The sequence below is a fragment of the Bombina bombina genome, chromosome 2, assembly GCF_027579735.1.
Source record: "Bombina bombina isolate aBomBom1 chromosome 2, aBomBom1.pri, whole genome shotgun sequence".
Classification (NCBI taxonomy): Eukaryota; Metazoa; Chordata; class Amphibia; order Anura; family Bombinatoridae; genus Bombina; species Bombina bombina.
The window spans coordinates 118,476,416-118,493,919 of NC_069500.1; the positions used below are offsets into that span (position 1 = coordinate 118,476,416).

The 17,504-nt window shown below is 36.3% G+C and overlaps 1 protein-coding gene across 3 annotated transcripts in view; it reads right to left on the reverse strand.

Moving 5' to 3' along the window:
- Window positions 1–17,504, reverse strand: part of LOC128648516 (complement component C6) — a 119,287-nt gene that overhangs the window by 60,913 nt on the left and 40,870 nt on the right. For all 3 annotated transcript variants that reach the window (XM_053701235.1, XM_053701236.1, XM_053701234.1), the window contains exons 4-7: window positions 15,632–15,776; window positions 13,880–14,018; window positions 5,577–5,724; window positions 115–315 (exon numbers count right to left, since the gene is read on the reverse strand). In XM_053701235.1, coding sequence (XP_053557210.1) covers window positions 115–315; window positions 5,577–5,724; window positions 13,880–14,018; window positions 15,632–15,776 — 633 coding nt within the window. The remainder of the gene's footprint in view (window positions 1–114; window positions 316–5,576; window positions 5,725–13,879; window positions 14,019–15,631; window positions 15,777–17,504) is intronic.

Here is a 17,504-nt window from a genome sequence, read left to right on the forward strand (position 1 = left end):
GCAACACCTTTTTTCAGTAAATTTATAAAGACATTTTTTTAAACACAATAACTATTTATTGGAAACAAATGTGTAAAGTTTTACCGTCAGATTATATCAACAAATCTTACTTACTTTTTTGTACGATGCCTGAACCGCTTCTCTGAAAGATGAAGATGAAGTTACTCTCGTGTTACTTTTTTTGCCAAAGAGATAGGGAATCCCAGATCTACGTCTTGAAGAAGATGAAGATGATGAATGCCAGCTGCTACCATCATTGAAATTTACCAAACTGTTGTAGTATGCCGATGCTACATCATCTTCTTCATTTTTTATCTGATGAAAAAAGCAAAATATAAATATTTACGGTATTTAAAGGGACATAAATTCCACATTTTTTCTTTCATGATTCAGATAGAGTATGCAATTTTAAACAACTTTCTAATTTACTTCTATTGTCTAATTTGCTTCAATCTCTTGATGTTCTTTGCTGAAAAGCATATATAGATAGGCTCAGTAACTGCTGATTGGGTGCTGCACATAGATGCCTCGTGTGTTTGGCTTACACATGTGCGTTGCTATTTCTTCAACAAAGTATATCTAAAGAATGAAGCAAATTAGATAATAGAAGTAAATTGGAATGTTGTTTAAAATTGTATTCTCTACCTGAAGCATGAAAGAAAAAATTTGGGTTTAATGTCTCTTTAAGGTCCCAGTAAAAAGTAGAATAACTTCTGCCAGTTTTCTTGCATAACCACTAGTTATTTTTACTATTTTCCCTTTTTTTCCCCACACATTTAGTTCCCACTCTCTTCAATATATATTTAAAAACAAACAAAAAACCCATAAATTGGAACTATGTACATGTCAAAGGAGAAGGGTGGATTGGGTGTCCCTCTTCTAGATTATTATACATATGCAACACATCTGGTAAGAATCATAAACTAGTGCCAACATGAAAAAGATAAAGAATGGGTTAGGCTTGACAATAATTTGGCAGATACAGTGCATATTGGTAGCTTATGCTGTACACCAATATCCCAAAAGAAAGGTATTAAAATCTCTTTCATGTTAACGGCATTAACTTTTCATATCTGGGAAAAATTGCTCAAACAAATTCCCACCTTATCCACCTATTATCTTCTCCCCTAACCTTAATCCTCTATACACCCCCCTTTGATAACAAGCCCAACCTAAACTCCTCAAACAACCATACTATGCATTTATTACTCCCATTTTGCTCTGTACAGGCAAACTACGCCCAAAGGGAGACTTGACAGAAAGAGGGATTGATTACTTTAACAAATGGTTTAGATACTTTCAGCTCAATCACATTATAGACACTCACCCAGAAACATTTAACATAACTAGATCACTAACTCCGTTTGAAAATATGTGTATGCAATTGAGTAAAGGATACCTCTCCCAAACATATAAGATACTCCTGCAATATCACTCCAGAGCCCTCCCCTCCTACACCAAGAAGTGGGAGAAGGAAATAAACCTAACTTTGACAAGCAAAGAATAGTATACTATAATAATCACGGATGAGTTCTTCTTCTTAATCCATGAAATTCAAAGAAACAAATATGAAACTTCTCACTTTTTGGTACTACACACCCCACAGATTAGCACAGATATTCCCAAAGTCAAAAGCTTTATGCTGGAGAGATTGCGGACAGACATGCACAGCATCACATATTTGGTGGGAATGCCCCAGGATTAACGATTTCTGGGACACAATAACTAGGGAAATGACTAGAGTATTAGACACAGATATCCCCAGAGACCTAATGATTTGTCTATTTAACAAATCCCAGAAAATAAAATGTAAACTCTGGATGACACGCCTCAGCAAAATGACACATTGCTCTAAATATAGATAAAATTGTGAATGGATTAATTAAATATAGATTAAATATAGATATTGGAAGAAAAAAGAGACACCATCGAATTCTGAATGGATTAATTCAGTCACACTAGCTTTATCACTAGAAAAGTATCATTATTATGTAACACGTAAATTAGATGACTATTATGCCATTAAGTTCATTTGGGAAGAATACACATACAAATATGGCCCTTTTACAATAGGCATTGTTTGTAAATTAATATAATTATTTATCACCAAAATATAGGAAACCCTGTATCTTTCTATTGTGCAATCACTCTGTAATAATACGCATTGATTACTCTGTAACTACCTTACCATAGTGTTGAATTATGAAAATGATGAAAATAAAAAAAAACATAAATTGGATCCCAATAACTCAAATGTCTTTATTTATGACTCAACTAGAACTTGTTCATTTTAATAAGGAAGGATGAAAATAAATCCTTAGCCCTATCTTTATCATTATCCGAAGTTAAAATACTTTGTGTGTTCTAGTTAGGAAACTAAAATAAGTTTTGGAAACTTAAATAGAAATGACAGAACAAGTGAATGAAGGTTCCCTAGTCAAAAAGGATGAACTTCCTGGAGTCATTCTGAAGTAATCGATGACTTTAGACTAGTCATATAGAGTCATTCGTTGACTGTTCATGCTTGTGAAGTATTTAGCAAAATAATCTGCTAATCATTCTGAAGTCATCACACAGACTTTTTCATACCTTAGCGGATGACTTTAAAAGCCTGATGATGTCTGATGATGTGGAAATGACTTCTAAAGTAGTTTGCTGATCATCAAATGACTCCCTGCACTCTCTCCTTCTGTTGATTCTCACATCAGCGACTGCTTATCTGGCATTTCCTCCTGGATGGCCTTTACCACCTAAAAATAAACATGTCCAAGACCGAACTACTTCTATTCCTCCCTCCTCTAACTCTACTCCAGTTTTTAATTTTTCTATCACTGTTGGCGGCACCATTATCTCCCCATCACCTTAAGTCCGCTGCCTTGGAGTCACACTTGACTCAAACCTGTCCTTCATTCCCCACATCTAATTGCTCTTTTCATCCTGCCGCAACCACCTACACAGTATCTACAAAATTCATCAGTTTCTGAGCGCTGAAAATACTAAACAGCTAATCCACTCCCTGGTAATTTTTTTCCCGACTTGACTACTGTAATAACCTACTAACTGGCCTCCCTCTCTCCTGCCTCTCTCCCCTTCAATCCATCCTAAATGCCTCTGCCAGGCTAATCCACCTCTCCCGATGCTCTGGTTCTGTTACACCTCTCTGGCTCCCCATTCACAGCAGAGTTAAATTCAAAATCCTCACCCTGACTGACAAAGCCCTCACCAACGGTGCCCCACATACCTGTCCTCACTCATCAACAAATATACTTCAGCCCGCCTCCTAAGATCCAACCATGACCTGCTCCTTACATCCTCTACCATCCTCTCCTCCCATGCTAGACTACAGGACTTCTCTTGGGCGGCACCAACCCTCTGGAACGCTCTTCCTCGAGCTTTCAGACATTCCCCTAACCTGTCCTCCTTTAAACGCTCCCTAAAGACCTTTTTGTTCAGGGAAGCTTACTACCCGATTCAGTAACAAATGATTTTCACTTACCTAACAGTTGTCCTCATCTATCTCCTCACTAATATCATTCTCACCTCTGCAGTCCCCACCTCTTGTTTCCTATCCTCCTACCCATCTAGATTGCAAGTTACCACAGGAATAGGGCCCTTAATTCCCCCTGTGTCTGTCTGTAAAATGTTGTCTTTTATTGTATTGTTTCTCCATTGTACTTTTATCTTTGTACCCATGGACAGTGCTGCGGAATCTGTTGGTGCTTTATAAATAAATAACAATTATAATAATAATAATAAAAAAAAGTCATTAAAAGATCCCTTTAAAATAGCTGGAATAGGGGCCCATAACTGTAAAATGTTGCTAATAATACAAATAATCTATAATCCAGCAAAAAATAAGAGAAATAATTATGCTAATAAATGTATAATTTGCATTCCTATTGGCTGATTTGATTCTTCAAATTCAAATCAGCCAATAGGATGAGAGCTACTGAAATCCTATTGGCTGATTTGAACAGCCAATAGGATGAGAGCTACTGAAATCCTATTGGCTGTTCAAATCAGCCAATAGGATTTCAGTAGCTCTCCTCCTATTGGCTGTTTTGAATTTGAAGAATCAAATCAGCCAATAGGAATGCAAGGTACGCCATTTTTAAACGGGTACCTTGCATTCAACTTCTGTGTATGGCGGTGATCGTATGAAGAGGACGATCCGCACAGGATGTCATCGCTGGTCCTTTATAGCTCATCTCCGCGCAGCCGGTATGAAGATAGAAGACGCCCCTGCGATGGATGAAGATGTTGCCACCTGGATAAAGACTTCTCGCCGCCTGGATGAAGACTTCTTGCCGCCTGGATGGAGATGAATGTCCGGACTTCAGGAACCGTGAGAAGATATTCTGGGGTTAGTGTTTTTTTTTTTTAAGATTTGGGCTTGTAAAAGAGCTGAATGCCCATACAAATAGGGGCAATTAGTAGCTTAGGTTTTTTTAGACTTAGGTTTTTTATATTGGGGGGTTGGTTGGGTGGGGGGTTTTATTGTTGGGGGGGGACTTTGTATTTTTTTTCTAGGTAAAAGAGCTGTTTAACTTAGGGCAATGCCCTACAAAAGGTCCTTTTAAGGGCTATTTGTAGTTTATTGTAGGTTAGGGGGTGTTTTTATTTTGGGGGGCTTTTTTATTTTTGGGGGACTTTTTTATTTTTATAGGGCTATTAGATTAGGTGTAATTATTTTTATTTTTGATAATTTCGTTTATTATTTTTGTAATCTTAGAGTTTTTTATTTTTCGTAATTTAGTGTTTATTATTTTTTGTAATGTTAGATCTTTTTTATTTTTTTTTTAATGTGTAATTTAGGTTTTTTAATTGGTAATATTTTTAGTGTTTTGTGATGTGGGGGATGGTGGTTTAGGGGTTAATAGGTTTATTTATTAGTTGCGATGTGGTGGGCCGGCGGTTTAGAGGTTAATAGGTTTATTTAGTTTCAGCAATGTCGGGGGTGGCAGATTAGGGGTTAATAATTTTATTTAGTGTCGGCGATGTTGGGGAGCTGCGGATTATGGGGTTAATAGATTTATTTAGTGTTGGCGATGTGGGTGATGGATTAGGGGTTAATTGGTTTATTTAATAGTTGCGATGTGGGGGCGGCGGATTAGGGGTTAATAGGTTTATTATAGTATTTGCCATGCGGTGGGGGTGGCGGTTTAGGGGTTAATAGGTAGTTTATGGGTGTTAGTGTACTTTGTAACATTTTAGTTATGAGTTTTGTGAAACATTTTTGTTTTGCAAAATCCATAACTACTGGTCTCAGATGGCGGAATGGATTGTGTTGGTATAGGCTGAAACGCAAGCATTTTAGCCGGATTTCACAACCTGTAATACGGCGCTATGGAAAATCCTGCACTCAAACGTAATTTTTTTGAGTGCGGAATAGACGTTACGTTAAGGCTAAAGTGCTTGCGTTACAGCCTATACCTCTGCGACTCGTAATATGCGTTACCGGCCATTTCAGCGCAATGGGCAATTTTTCAGCGGTGATAGCCGTACCACACCATGACGCAAAACTCATAATCTAGGCCATACATTATTATTTAATAATGGAAAACTGAAATATTTACCTCAAAATCCATTTTTTCAATATTTGCTGGTTGCCTATAAAATTTTCTGTTTGACCCCGTGCCATTCCCTATGATTGTGACACATTTGCCTCCAAAGAAAGAATTATCTAGAACTTCCCCTCGGCTTTCTGCAGATAGGTAATTAAACCTAGGGGTGAAAAAAAAAGATCATCAATGTATAAAGCATAAACAAAGCTGATAAATTAACAAATCTAAATCTGTAATCATTTTGTATGGACTAGTTACCATTGCTGCTTTAAACTGTGTAACATAAACATCTCCTCAGACTGTAATGGAGATAATAGTTATTAACACCGCCATACATGGTTTACAACAGCAATGGAAACAAGATCTACATGTATTCAATAAAAAACAAGGCAAGTTAACAGAATATGAAGCAGTGCTCCTTTAGTAAACAAATATATATATAGCCAGAAAACAAGAAGCACTCCAGAAGTCTTTCAATAGTTTCACCTTTAATTAGTGAACGTTTTCGGGCAATAAACTGCCCGTCCTCAAACTTACAAACTTACAAGGACGGGCAGTTTATTGCCCGAAAACGTTCACTAATTAAAGGTGAAACTATTGAAAGACTTCTGGAGTGCTTCTTGTTTTCTGGCTATGTTTAGGTTTTGACTAGCACCCGAAGCTATTGTTGTTCAGGATCTGGAGTGCACTTTGCTTGTTTATATATATATATATATATATATATATATATATATATACACAGTATATATACAGTATGTTAAATAAAAGTAAATATAAAGAAGCAGATTGTGTTAAAAAAGCAAACAACTTACTTGTTTTCTTGCAAAATGAGCACTGCTTTTAGTGAGATAAGGGCCCTACCATTATAAATCTTAAACAACTTTAAACTCTTAATAAATGCTATATAGAACGAAGCATTCAAAGAAAACATTAGTCTGAGAATAACGTAGATGTATTTTTAAAGTTTTATTAGCTGTTTAAATATTGACAAAATAAGTGTTAAAGTTTTAGTGTCTAAAAAACAATGGGAGCTGCCATGTTATAACTTAGGTTACTTTCTCTGCTGTGGCCAATTATATACAGTTATAAAAAGGTCACTAAAGTGTGCAGCCAATGGCTGTGTGGAATGTAACAGTGTTCTGCACTTCCATTTCTAACAGGAACTGAAAAGCTCACAATTTCAAATTGAAATTACAGGAAAATGGGACAAAATAAATAATTAAAGTATATTGCAAAGTTTCTTTTATATATGTGATTTATTATTTTATAAATCCACCTCAAAGTGTTTAATGTCCCTTTAAGTTCTATTGCCACATGTTTTTGCAGCAAAAGTCCTCTACTAAGCATGGACAAGAAACTGAAGGAACCTAGTCCAGTTGCTGTGTAATCGTGATTTCGCTTCACTTGCAATATCAGCAAAATTAAAATGGCTCACAAAAACACGATTGAGCTACCGCAAAACCGTTTGCGCCTCACTTGTAATCTAGCCCCTATTGCTCAGTGAAAGATAGCCAGATTATTAATTTAGCACTTTATTAAATACAGGGACAAAAAAAGTAATACATTTCATATGGGTTTTGTGTCCCTTCAAACAGTAATACCAGCTGTAAAAATAAGAACGCTTAAAGGACCAGTACATACAGTAGATTTCCATAATCAACAAATGCATGATAACAAGGCAATGCAATAGCACTTAGTCTAAACTTCAAATGAGTGGTAGATTTTTTTGTGACAAATTTGTCTATTTCCATTCCCTCTGTATCATGTGACAGCCATCAGCCAATCACAAATGCATATAAATATATTCTGTGAATTCCTGCACATGCTCAGTAGGAGGTGGTGACTCAAAAAAGTGTAAATATAAAAAGGCTGTGCACATTTTGTTAATGGAAGTAAATTGGAAAGTAGTTTAAAACTGCTGCTCCATCTGAACCATGAAAGTTTAATTTTGACTTGAGTGTCCCTTTAAGTATAGGCATTAGGATCTCCTGTACTTAAAACATAACTGACTGAATTTTATACCACTTTGCATATATTACAAAAGTAAGGTAAGCTTAAAGGGGCAGTATACTCCAGAATTGTTATTGTTTAAAAAGATAGATAATCCTTTTATTACCCCTTCCCAAGTTTTGCATAACCAACACGGTTATATTAATACAATTTTTACCTCTGTGATTACCTTGTCTATAAGCCTCTGGAGACTACTCCTTTATTTCACTTTTTTTGACAGGCTTGCAATTTAGCCAATCAGTAACCCCACGGACGTGAGCTCAATGTTATCTATGTAGCACAGATGCACTAATGCCCTCTAGCTGTGAAAAACTGTCAAATGCATTCAGATAAGAGGCAACCTTCAAGAAATTAGCATATGAGCCTACCTAGGTTTAGCTTTCAACTAAGCATAACAAGAAAACAAACCAAATTTGATGATAAAAATAAAATGGAAAGTTGTTTAAAATGACATGCCCTATCTGAATCATGAAAGTTTAATTTTGACTAAACTGTCCCTTTAATTTTCTAAAAAGTAGCGAGAGTGGAGAAATTTATAGGGAGAGCAAATTAAGCAGAGCACAACCAGTACTGATAATTTTTTTAAGCAAATACACATTAAATTATTTGAAAGGTACAGTAAAGTCAAAATTAAACTTTAATGATTCAGACAGAGCATGTGATTTTAAACAACTTTCTATTTTACTTCTATGATCAAATTTTTTTTGTTCTCAGGCTCAGGAGCAGCAATTTACTGCTGGGAGCCATTTTCTAATTAGTGGCTGCACAAATATGCCTCTTGTCATTGGCTTACTATATGTGTTCAGCTAGCTCCCAGTAGTGCATCGCTGCTCCTGATCCTGCTCTTCAACAAAGAATACCAAAAGAGCAAAGCAAACTTGATAATTGAAGTTAATTGAAAAATTGTTTAAAACTGCTTGCTATCTAAATCATGAAAGACTAATTTTGACTCTACTGTCCCTTTAACGTTTATTCACATATCTTCAGGTCACTCGCTCAGAATGTGAGATTCACTATAGTCTGTATTTTGATCTTTGAAGCACAAAGAGAATTTTACATTTTTTTTATTTTATTTTTTTATAATGCTTTTTAATTAATATTTCATTACAGTTTTTCCTTTGTATTATGAAATTATGATTTCTACTTTGTACTTTCATTATGGAGTTTACTTTGTATTCTAAAGTTACAATTTGTATTTTGTACTTTTTGTCCAACTTTTAAACTGCTTATTTTATTGAGCACTGTATTGCAATGTATGTGTAACTCCTTTATATACAGAAATATAGTGACTCCCTCAGTGAGATACACAGACCTCAATGTAAGATTTGCTTTTCCAGAATCCTGAGAAAGATCTGGTAGCAATGACTGATCTTTTTTTAGATACTTTAACCCACAGAGAAAGATAGAGAGAAAAACATAAAAAAGAAAGTATGAATAGAAATCATGGGACACCTACTATGGCAAAATGAATAGAGGAATATGAGCAGAGAAAGCAGCATAATGTGATTTACATCGGCAGCAGGATTTACTTTTATAAATTGTGCCCCCTACTTACTGCTAACTTCATTCTAAGGAGCAAAGTTCCCCTTTCCAGTTAGTTAGCTCCATTTCTTTCAATAGCAGGAACTGCCCTTTTTTTACGATAATTCTACCAGGGCAGCTACTGCGAGGGTGGGCAAAAAAGTACTTCTGATTCGGCGAAGTTTATATAATTGGGCCTTAAATGCTGACATGCTTCTATTAAAAGCTATTGCTGGCGTATATGACATTGATAATAAATTAACTTATATCATTCATGCCCCGTCAATGTTTCAAGCTTAAAAGCCCTTAATCATGTCAAGCTTTTGATCTTGAAATGTTGTGTTCTGTTTCACCTTGACCCATACAAAGAAATAAAGGATTTTATTTACTGTGGTTGGACTTTTCTGTTTCCCTTTCACCCTTTAAAAAGCCTGGTCACATCTGTACTCCTGATTTCTCTTGTGATCAGTCAAAGGCTGCTCTAATGGGAAAACCACTAATATGCTTTATGTTAAGGAGAGATACTTACTTTACAATATGATGCTCACTAAAATAATCTGATGATTTCTTGATTTTTCGGTGAGTTTTAGAGAATCAGATCCTAGGAGGCCTATCTATCAAGCCGTCAACTTTCTTGCATTCGACGGCACCAATACGTTTGCCTAACATCGCCTAACATCGCGGCCGCGGACCTGAATACGATCTCCATATTTATTAAAAAAGCCGGCAAAAAGCCGCCCACCAAGTACGGGGCGATGAGCAGCCGACAGTTGTTAACTATCAGTCATCGATCTCGCTGCTATTCTGCTTTTTACCAACTTTATTTATACCCTGTCACTAAACACAGCCACTATACTAAAATTTTTAACCCCTATCCAAACGCTCCCGGATCCCACCGCAACTAAATAAAAGTATTAACCCCCATTCCGCCGCTCCCGGACCCCACCACAACTAAATAACTATTATACTAAAATTACATTAAACTACCAATTAAATTAACTATATTACATATTTAAAAACCTAACCCTACTCAAATTATGTAAATCTACAATTAAAAATTACTAAATTACAAAAAAAATAAACGCTAAGTTACAAAAAAAACAAAACACTAAGTTACAAAAAATAAAAAACCACAGTATCATAAAAAAAAAGAATTACACCTCATCTAATAGCCCTATCAAAATAAAAAAGCCCCCCCCCCAAAATAAAAAAAAACCCTAGCCTACAATAAACTACCAATGGCCATTAAAAGGGCCTTTTGCGGGACATTGCCCCAAAGAAATCAGCTCTTTTACCTGTAAGAAAAAATACAAACACCCCCCCAACAGTAAAACCCACCACCCACACAACCACACAACCAATCCCCCCAAATAAAAACCCTATCTAAAAAACCTAAGCTCCCCATTGCCCTGAAAAGGGCATTTGTATGGGCATTGCCCTTAAAAGGGCATTTAGCTCTTTTACTGCCCAGACCCTACTCTAAAATAAAACCCACCCAAAAAAACCTTAAATAAACCTAACACTAACCCCCGACGATCCACTTACAGTTTTTTGAAGTTCCGCTTGAAGGATCCATCCAGTCGGCAAGAAGTCTTCATCCGGGCAGCCTCTTCCATCTTCATCCAGACGGCAAAGTCTTTATCCATGCAGCCTCTTCTATCTTCATCCATCCGGCAAGGAGCGGGTCCATCCTGAAGACATCCAGCGCAGAGCGGGTCCATCCTGAAGACATCCGACAAGGAGCTCCTCTTCAATACGGTCTCCGCCATAAACTGGATCTTGAATGCAAGTGACGTCATCCAAGATGGCATCCCTTGCATTCCTATTGGTTGAAAGGTTCCAATCAACCAATAGGATTAGACCCGCTAAAATCCTATTGGCTGTTCCCATCCACCCGCTCCTCGCCGGATGGATGGATGAAGATAGAAGAGGCTGCATGGATGAAGACTTCGCTGTCTGGATGAAGAGGGAAGAGGCCGCCCAGATGAAGACTTCTTGCCGGCTGGATGGATCCTTCAAGCGGAACTTCAAAACTGTAAGTGGATCGTCGGGGGTTAGTGTTAGGTTTATTTAATGTTTTTTTGGGTGGGTTTTATTTTTAGAGTAGGGTCTGGGCAGTAAAATAGCTAAATGCCCTTTTAAGGGCAATGCCCATACAAATGCCCTTTTCAGGGCAATGGGGAGCTTAGGTTTTTTAGATAGGGTTTTTATTTGTGGGGATTGGATGTGTGGGTTGTGGGTTTTACTGTTGGGGGAGTGTTTGTATTTTTTTCTTACAGGTAAAAGAGCTGATTTCTTTGGGCCAATGCCCCGCAAAAGGCGCTGATAGGGCTATTAGATTAGGTGTAATTCTTTTTTATTTTTGATACTGTGGTTTTTAATTTTTTGTAACTTAGTGTTTTTTATTTTTTGTAACTGTTTTTTATTTTTTGTAACTTATAGTTTATTTTTTTTTGTAATTTACTAATTTTTAATTGTAGATTTAAATCATTTGAGTAGGGTTAGGTTTTTAAATATGTAATATAGTTAATTGAATTGGTAGTTTAATGTAATTTTAGTATAATAGTTAGGGTAGGTTAATTAATAGTTTAATATAGTTTAATGTAATTTTAGTATAAAAGTTAGGGTAGGTTAATTAATAGTTTAATTTAATTCTACAGGTAAGTTTAAATTTATTATAAGATAGGGATGTTGTAATTTTAATGTAAAGTTAGCGGGTTGTTAGGTTAAGGGGTTAATAGCTTAATTTAGTTTATGGTGATGTTGGGGGCTGGCAGGTTAGGGGTTAATAGGTTTAGTAAGTGGTAGTGATGTGGGAGGCCAGGGGTTTAGGGGTTAATACATTTATTTAGTTGCGGTGGGGTCCGGGAGCGGCGGGATAGGGGTTAATAACATTATGTAGGTGGCGGCGATGTCGGAGTGGCAGATTAGGGGTATTTAGACTCAGGGTTTATGTTAGGGTGTTAGGTGTAAACGTAATTGGTTTTCTACCATAGAAATCAATGGGCTATCTGGCAGCATTGAACATAAGCTTTCACTGCTTTCCGACTCCCATTGATTCCTATGGCATCCGCAGCCTCCAGGGTGGCGGATTGAAAACCAGGTACGCTGGGCCGGAATAGCCGCAAGCGTACCTGTTAGAAATTTGATAAATGGGAAAAAGTGTCAGAGCCAAATGTGTATTCGGAACATCTGTAATGACGTAAGCATCGATCTGCGTCAGATTGAGACCGGCGGATTGTATGTTAAGTCACAAATTTCAACTTTTGCCGGTCTGTAGGCTTTGATAACTAGGTCGAATCAAGCTCACCACAATTACGCTGCTTAATTCCAGCTTATTCGCGGTTGAAGGCTTGATAAATAACCCTCTAGGTCTCTAAACCCTCTTGGTAAAGGGGAAAAGTAAAATTTGCTAACGTTAATTACAGAAAAAAGCAGGCAATTTACATGATGTGCATTCCTATTTGTTTACTGTTGGAACTGAGAAAGCCTCTCTTAAAATATATAAGATTTTTTTTATGAATGTTACTGTGTTTGATTGAGCATAGTTTTCTTTATTCTCCTGAAGGCATGCCCACCAGTATAGCATTCCAATCAGTATAGCATGCGCATCAGTATAGCATGCCCACCAGTATAGCATGCCCACCAGTATAGCATGCCCACCAGTATAGCATGCCCACCAGTATAGCATGCCCACCAGTATAGCATGCCTACCAGTTAAATATGCCTACTATTATAGCATGCCCACCAGTATAGCATGCCCACAATTATAGCATGCCAATCAGTATAGCATGCCAATCAGTATAGCAAGCCCATCAGTATAGCATTCCCACCAGTATAGCATGCCCAACAGTATGGCAAGGCCATCAGTATAGCATGCCCACCAGTATAGCATGCCTACCAGTATAGCATGCCCACCAGTTAAATATGCCTACTATTATAGCATGCCCACCAGTATAGCATGCCCACAAGTATAGCATGCCAATCAGTATAGCATGCCAATCAGTATAGCAAGCCCATCAGTATAGCATTCCCACCAGTATAGCATGCCCAACAGTATAGCATGCCCAACAGTATGGCAAGGCCATCGGTATAGCATGCCCACCAGTATAGCATGCCCACAAGTATAGCATGACCACCAGTATAGCATGACCACAAGTATAGCAAGCTCACCAGTATAGCAACCTCACCAGTATAGCATGCCCACCAATATAGACTGCCCACCAATATAGCATGACCACCAATATAGCATGACCACAAGTATAGCATGCCCACCAATATAGCATGCCAACCAGTATAGCCTGTCCACCAATATAGAATGCCCACCAATATAGCATGCCAACCAATATAGCATAACCACCAATATAGCATGAAAACCAGTATAGCATGACCACCAGTATAGCATGGTCACCATTATAGCATGCCCACCAATAAAGCATGCCCACCAATAAAGCATGCTCACCAGTATAGCATGTCCACCAGTATATCAGCCTCTGAGCACTTTATACAAGAGTTTAGTTTATGCACAAATTTGCATTCCCAACTAGTTCTAATATCAATTTCAGCAGTCTAAGAACTTTTCATCAAAAAAGAGTATTTTTTAAATTTATTTTTTAGTTTATTATGTCCTAAGTACAATTAGCAATTTATACAGGACATTTTTTTTATTTAATTAAAGATTATACTATGACTAGTTACAAGACTACATATATATAGAACACTGAAATAATTAGGTTACTAGCTGTACATGTTATATGAAGAAATTAGATCTAAATGCAATTTACCCATTCCCCATCAACTGAACTCCAGGTATGTTCTCAAAACTTCTTTTGCACAAACTCTTTTTCCTACAACCCCTTTCATCTGAATTATCACCGCAGTCATTGTCTCCGTTACACTGAAGATTTTTGGGTATGCAGCGACCTGTTGTTTAAATGCAAATAAAATAATGAATTTAAACAATATTTATTTTTTATCAAAAGGCAATAACAGTCTTCTCCAGCACTGCAGCAAAAACACGAATCCTGTACAAAACAGGAAGATAACAGAACTTTACCAAACAACTAAAAATAAAATTCATCTAAACAGTAGCAGCTTGACCTGTTACCTGTTATATTCTGTATAAATTGATACAGTTTTCCAATAAAGTTGTGCCTATCATCAGCGCTACGTCTGGTAAACAATATGTTAATTGGGGGTGTTCGAATCTGCAAGTTATTGTTAAAGGGCTTTTTAAAGGGATGTGAACCCCAAAAAATTATTGTATGATTCAGAGAGCGCTTACAATTTTAAACAAATTTACCATTTACATCTATTATCAAATTTGCTTTGTTCCAATAAAATTCTTTGTTGAAGAGATACCTAGGTCGGTGTCTGGAACTACATGGCAGGAAATAGTGCTGCCCTCTAGTGGGCTTGCAAATAATAACATTCTTTCAAAACTTCCGCCATATAGTGCTCCAGAAATGGGCATGTTCCTAAGCATACATCCCTGCTTTTCAACAAAAGAATATCAAGAGAACCAAGAAAAATTGAGAATAGAATAAATTAGAAAGTTGTTTAAAATTGATTTCATATCCCTTTAAGCTTGAGTTGATTAGATAGTTACAGAGATATTGTATGCTAAATGTATCTCCATTTTACCTGCTTAAAGGGCCAGTAAACCCAAAATCTTTCTTTCATGATTCAGATAGAACATACAAATTTAAACAACATTACAATTTACTTCTATTATTTATTTTGCTTCATTTTTTAGATATCCTTATTAGAAGAAAAAGCAATGCACATGGGTGAGCCAATCACATGAGGCTTCTATGTGCAGCAGCCAATCAACAGCTACTGAACATATCTAGATATGCTTTTCAGCAAAGAATATCAAGAGAATAAAACAAATTAGATAATAGAAGTAAATTAGAAAGATGTTTAAAATTGCATTCTCTTTCTAAATCATGAAAGAAAAAATGTGGGTTTCATGTTCCTTTAAGTGTATTATAATGTTTTAAAATAGCTCATTTACCTTTATTATGTCATTTGAAGTAGCTGCTTTTGCCTTCAGAAAGATACACTGCAAATTTTGATAATGTAGTATTAGCTAAAGAAAAGCAGCAACTTCCCAATGGGGTGTGGGTGGGAGAGAGCTGGGCCCATACGACAAAGTGTTCCTGCAGGTGCTTTGAATACAATTAACTCTTAGCAGTTGCTTGTTTGAGTGCATAATCTCTTTAACTTTTAGGCTAATAAGTAATCCATGGTTTATTTTGTGGGGACAACCATATGGTAACTATGTGATTTTTCAAGTTGAGCTCCTAGGGAAGTTGGGAAAGTGGGTGCCACCTATATTATCTGTGTAACAGCACATGGATGGGAGCAAAGCCATATAATATGGACAGCTGTGTCAGAAAACAATTGTGAAGGCCTTTGAAATATGCAGACACTTGGGAGTAAACATACTCCCTTTATGGAACTACACTCTATTGTGAAATGATACCCACATTGTTATGTAATATGTGTAGCGGTCAGTCACCATATAAAATTACCTGAGTCACACTTGAATTTTTCAGAGCAGTCTTCCTGTTCAATATTACAAATCTTTGAAGGATTGCATACTCTGGAATCAACCAACTGCCCTGCGCAGGCTTCACCTCCAAACTGAGACGGACGTACCAGTGCTCGTACACGGAACTGAAAGGGTTAATGTTAAAGGAAGAAACATATTTAATCTGTATAAACTTTCATGTATCTAACACAATTTTTGTATTACTATATAAAGGCATAAAAATGATGGTTGTAAGATAACCACATCATTATTAGTGACAGCAAAATGAAATGTTGCCATCTTGAATTTGAGAAGTGAGGCAATGGCCAATTAAACTAACTCCAGCAATAAAATGAGGTAGATAATGGCATCTCTGCATTTTTGTTGGGTTTCTCTTGAGTGCTGGCTATGCTTTACAATTTCAGCTTCACCATTTAAATGTCATCAAATTTGCAGTAGCTATTTGACATATTGTCATCTTAGAGTCCGTATTTAATAAGGAATCCAATGAAAATCTCTAAAATAACTGAAAAATAAATCATTGATGTTTTATTTCCAACGAGAAAACTTTGTATTTGTAGTTAAAAGGCTAATAAAACTATAAATTGATAGATAACAAGCATAGGTATCTTAGTTACTAAATCAAGGTTTAAAAAAATAAATAATTTTTTTAAAAAAAAATATATATATACCTTCCTGCTCTTAATTTTTTTTTTTTATTGAGAAAGCATAGCAAGACTCCAATGGAAAATAATGAATGTAATTTAAATTGATGTTCAAATTTATATTCATACATTGTAATTAAGGTGCTGAAAGTCATGTCACTGTGACACGTCTGGTATAACATAATGCAAAAATAATATTATGCAAGCAGCCCTATCTTTGCATACACCAATGGGAACCTATTTCCTAGCCAAGAAGGTGTAAGATGTTAAGCTGTAGCTGCTGTAATACAATATTTTCAAAGCTCAAAAGGTATTGAATTCTGAAAACTTTGCAAATGATTTAAGCTTTTCACTAGTGAATGTGCTATAAAATACTATTATACTACCTAGGTTCTAAAGCAGTTTTTCTTTTTACAACTGCAAATAGATACTCAATGGAATTTAATAAATCCTTTTTCTGAAATGGACAGTCTAGTCAAAATGTCCATGATTCAAATAGGACATGCAATTTTAAACAACTTTCCAATTTACTTTTATCATCAAATTTGCTTTGTTCTCTTGGTATTCTTTATTAAAAACTAAACCTAGGTAGGCTTATATGCTAAATTCTAACGGTCACATCTGCATTTTGACATTTTTTTCACAGCTTGACAGTGCTAGTTCATGTGTCCCATATAGATAACATTGTGCTCACTCCATGGAGTTACTTATGAGGCAGCATTGATTGGCTAAAATGCAAGTCTGTCAAAAGAAATGAAATAAGAAGCAGTCTGCAGAGGCTTAGATACAAGATAATCACAGAGATAAAAAGCATATTAATATAACCGTGTTGGTTATGCAAAACTAGGGAATGGGTAATAAAGGGATTGTGTATTTTTTTAAACAATAAAAATTCTGGAGTAGACTGTCCCTTTAAAAAAATATGCACATTTGGAGAGTGTAAAATACTAAATAGTTCTGTAGGAATGTTAGTATCCCACAACAACTTTAAAGTATTTTAATTTGTGATTGTTACTATGTCAATCATGCTTTGCTTCTGTTTAGTACTAGATACCAAACTGGGCTGCAGTTTCAAGCTATGGGTGCAGCTTTTAGAGCCCCGGAGGTGCAAACTCGTTTGAAATGACTGACAGGCCATGCTCTTGCATGATAGGTTGCCAGAGAGCAAGGGGCAGCACTGCATAAGCACATTCTTGTACAAAACTAAAT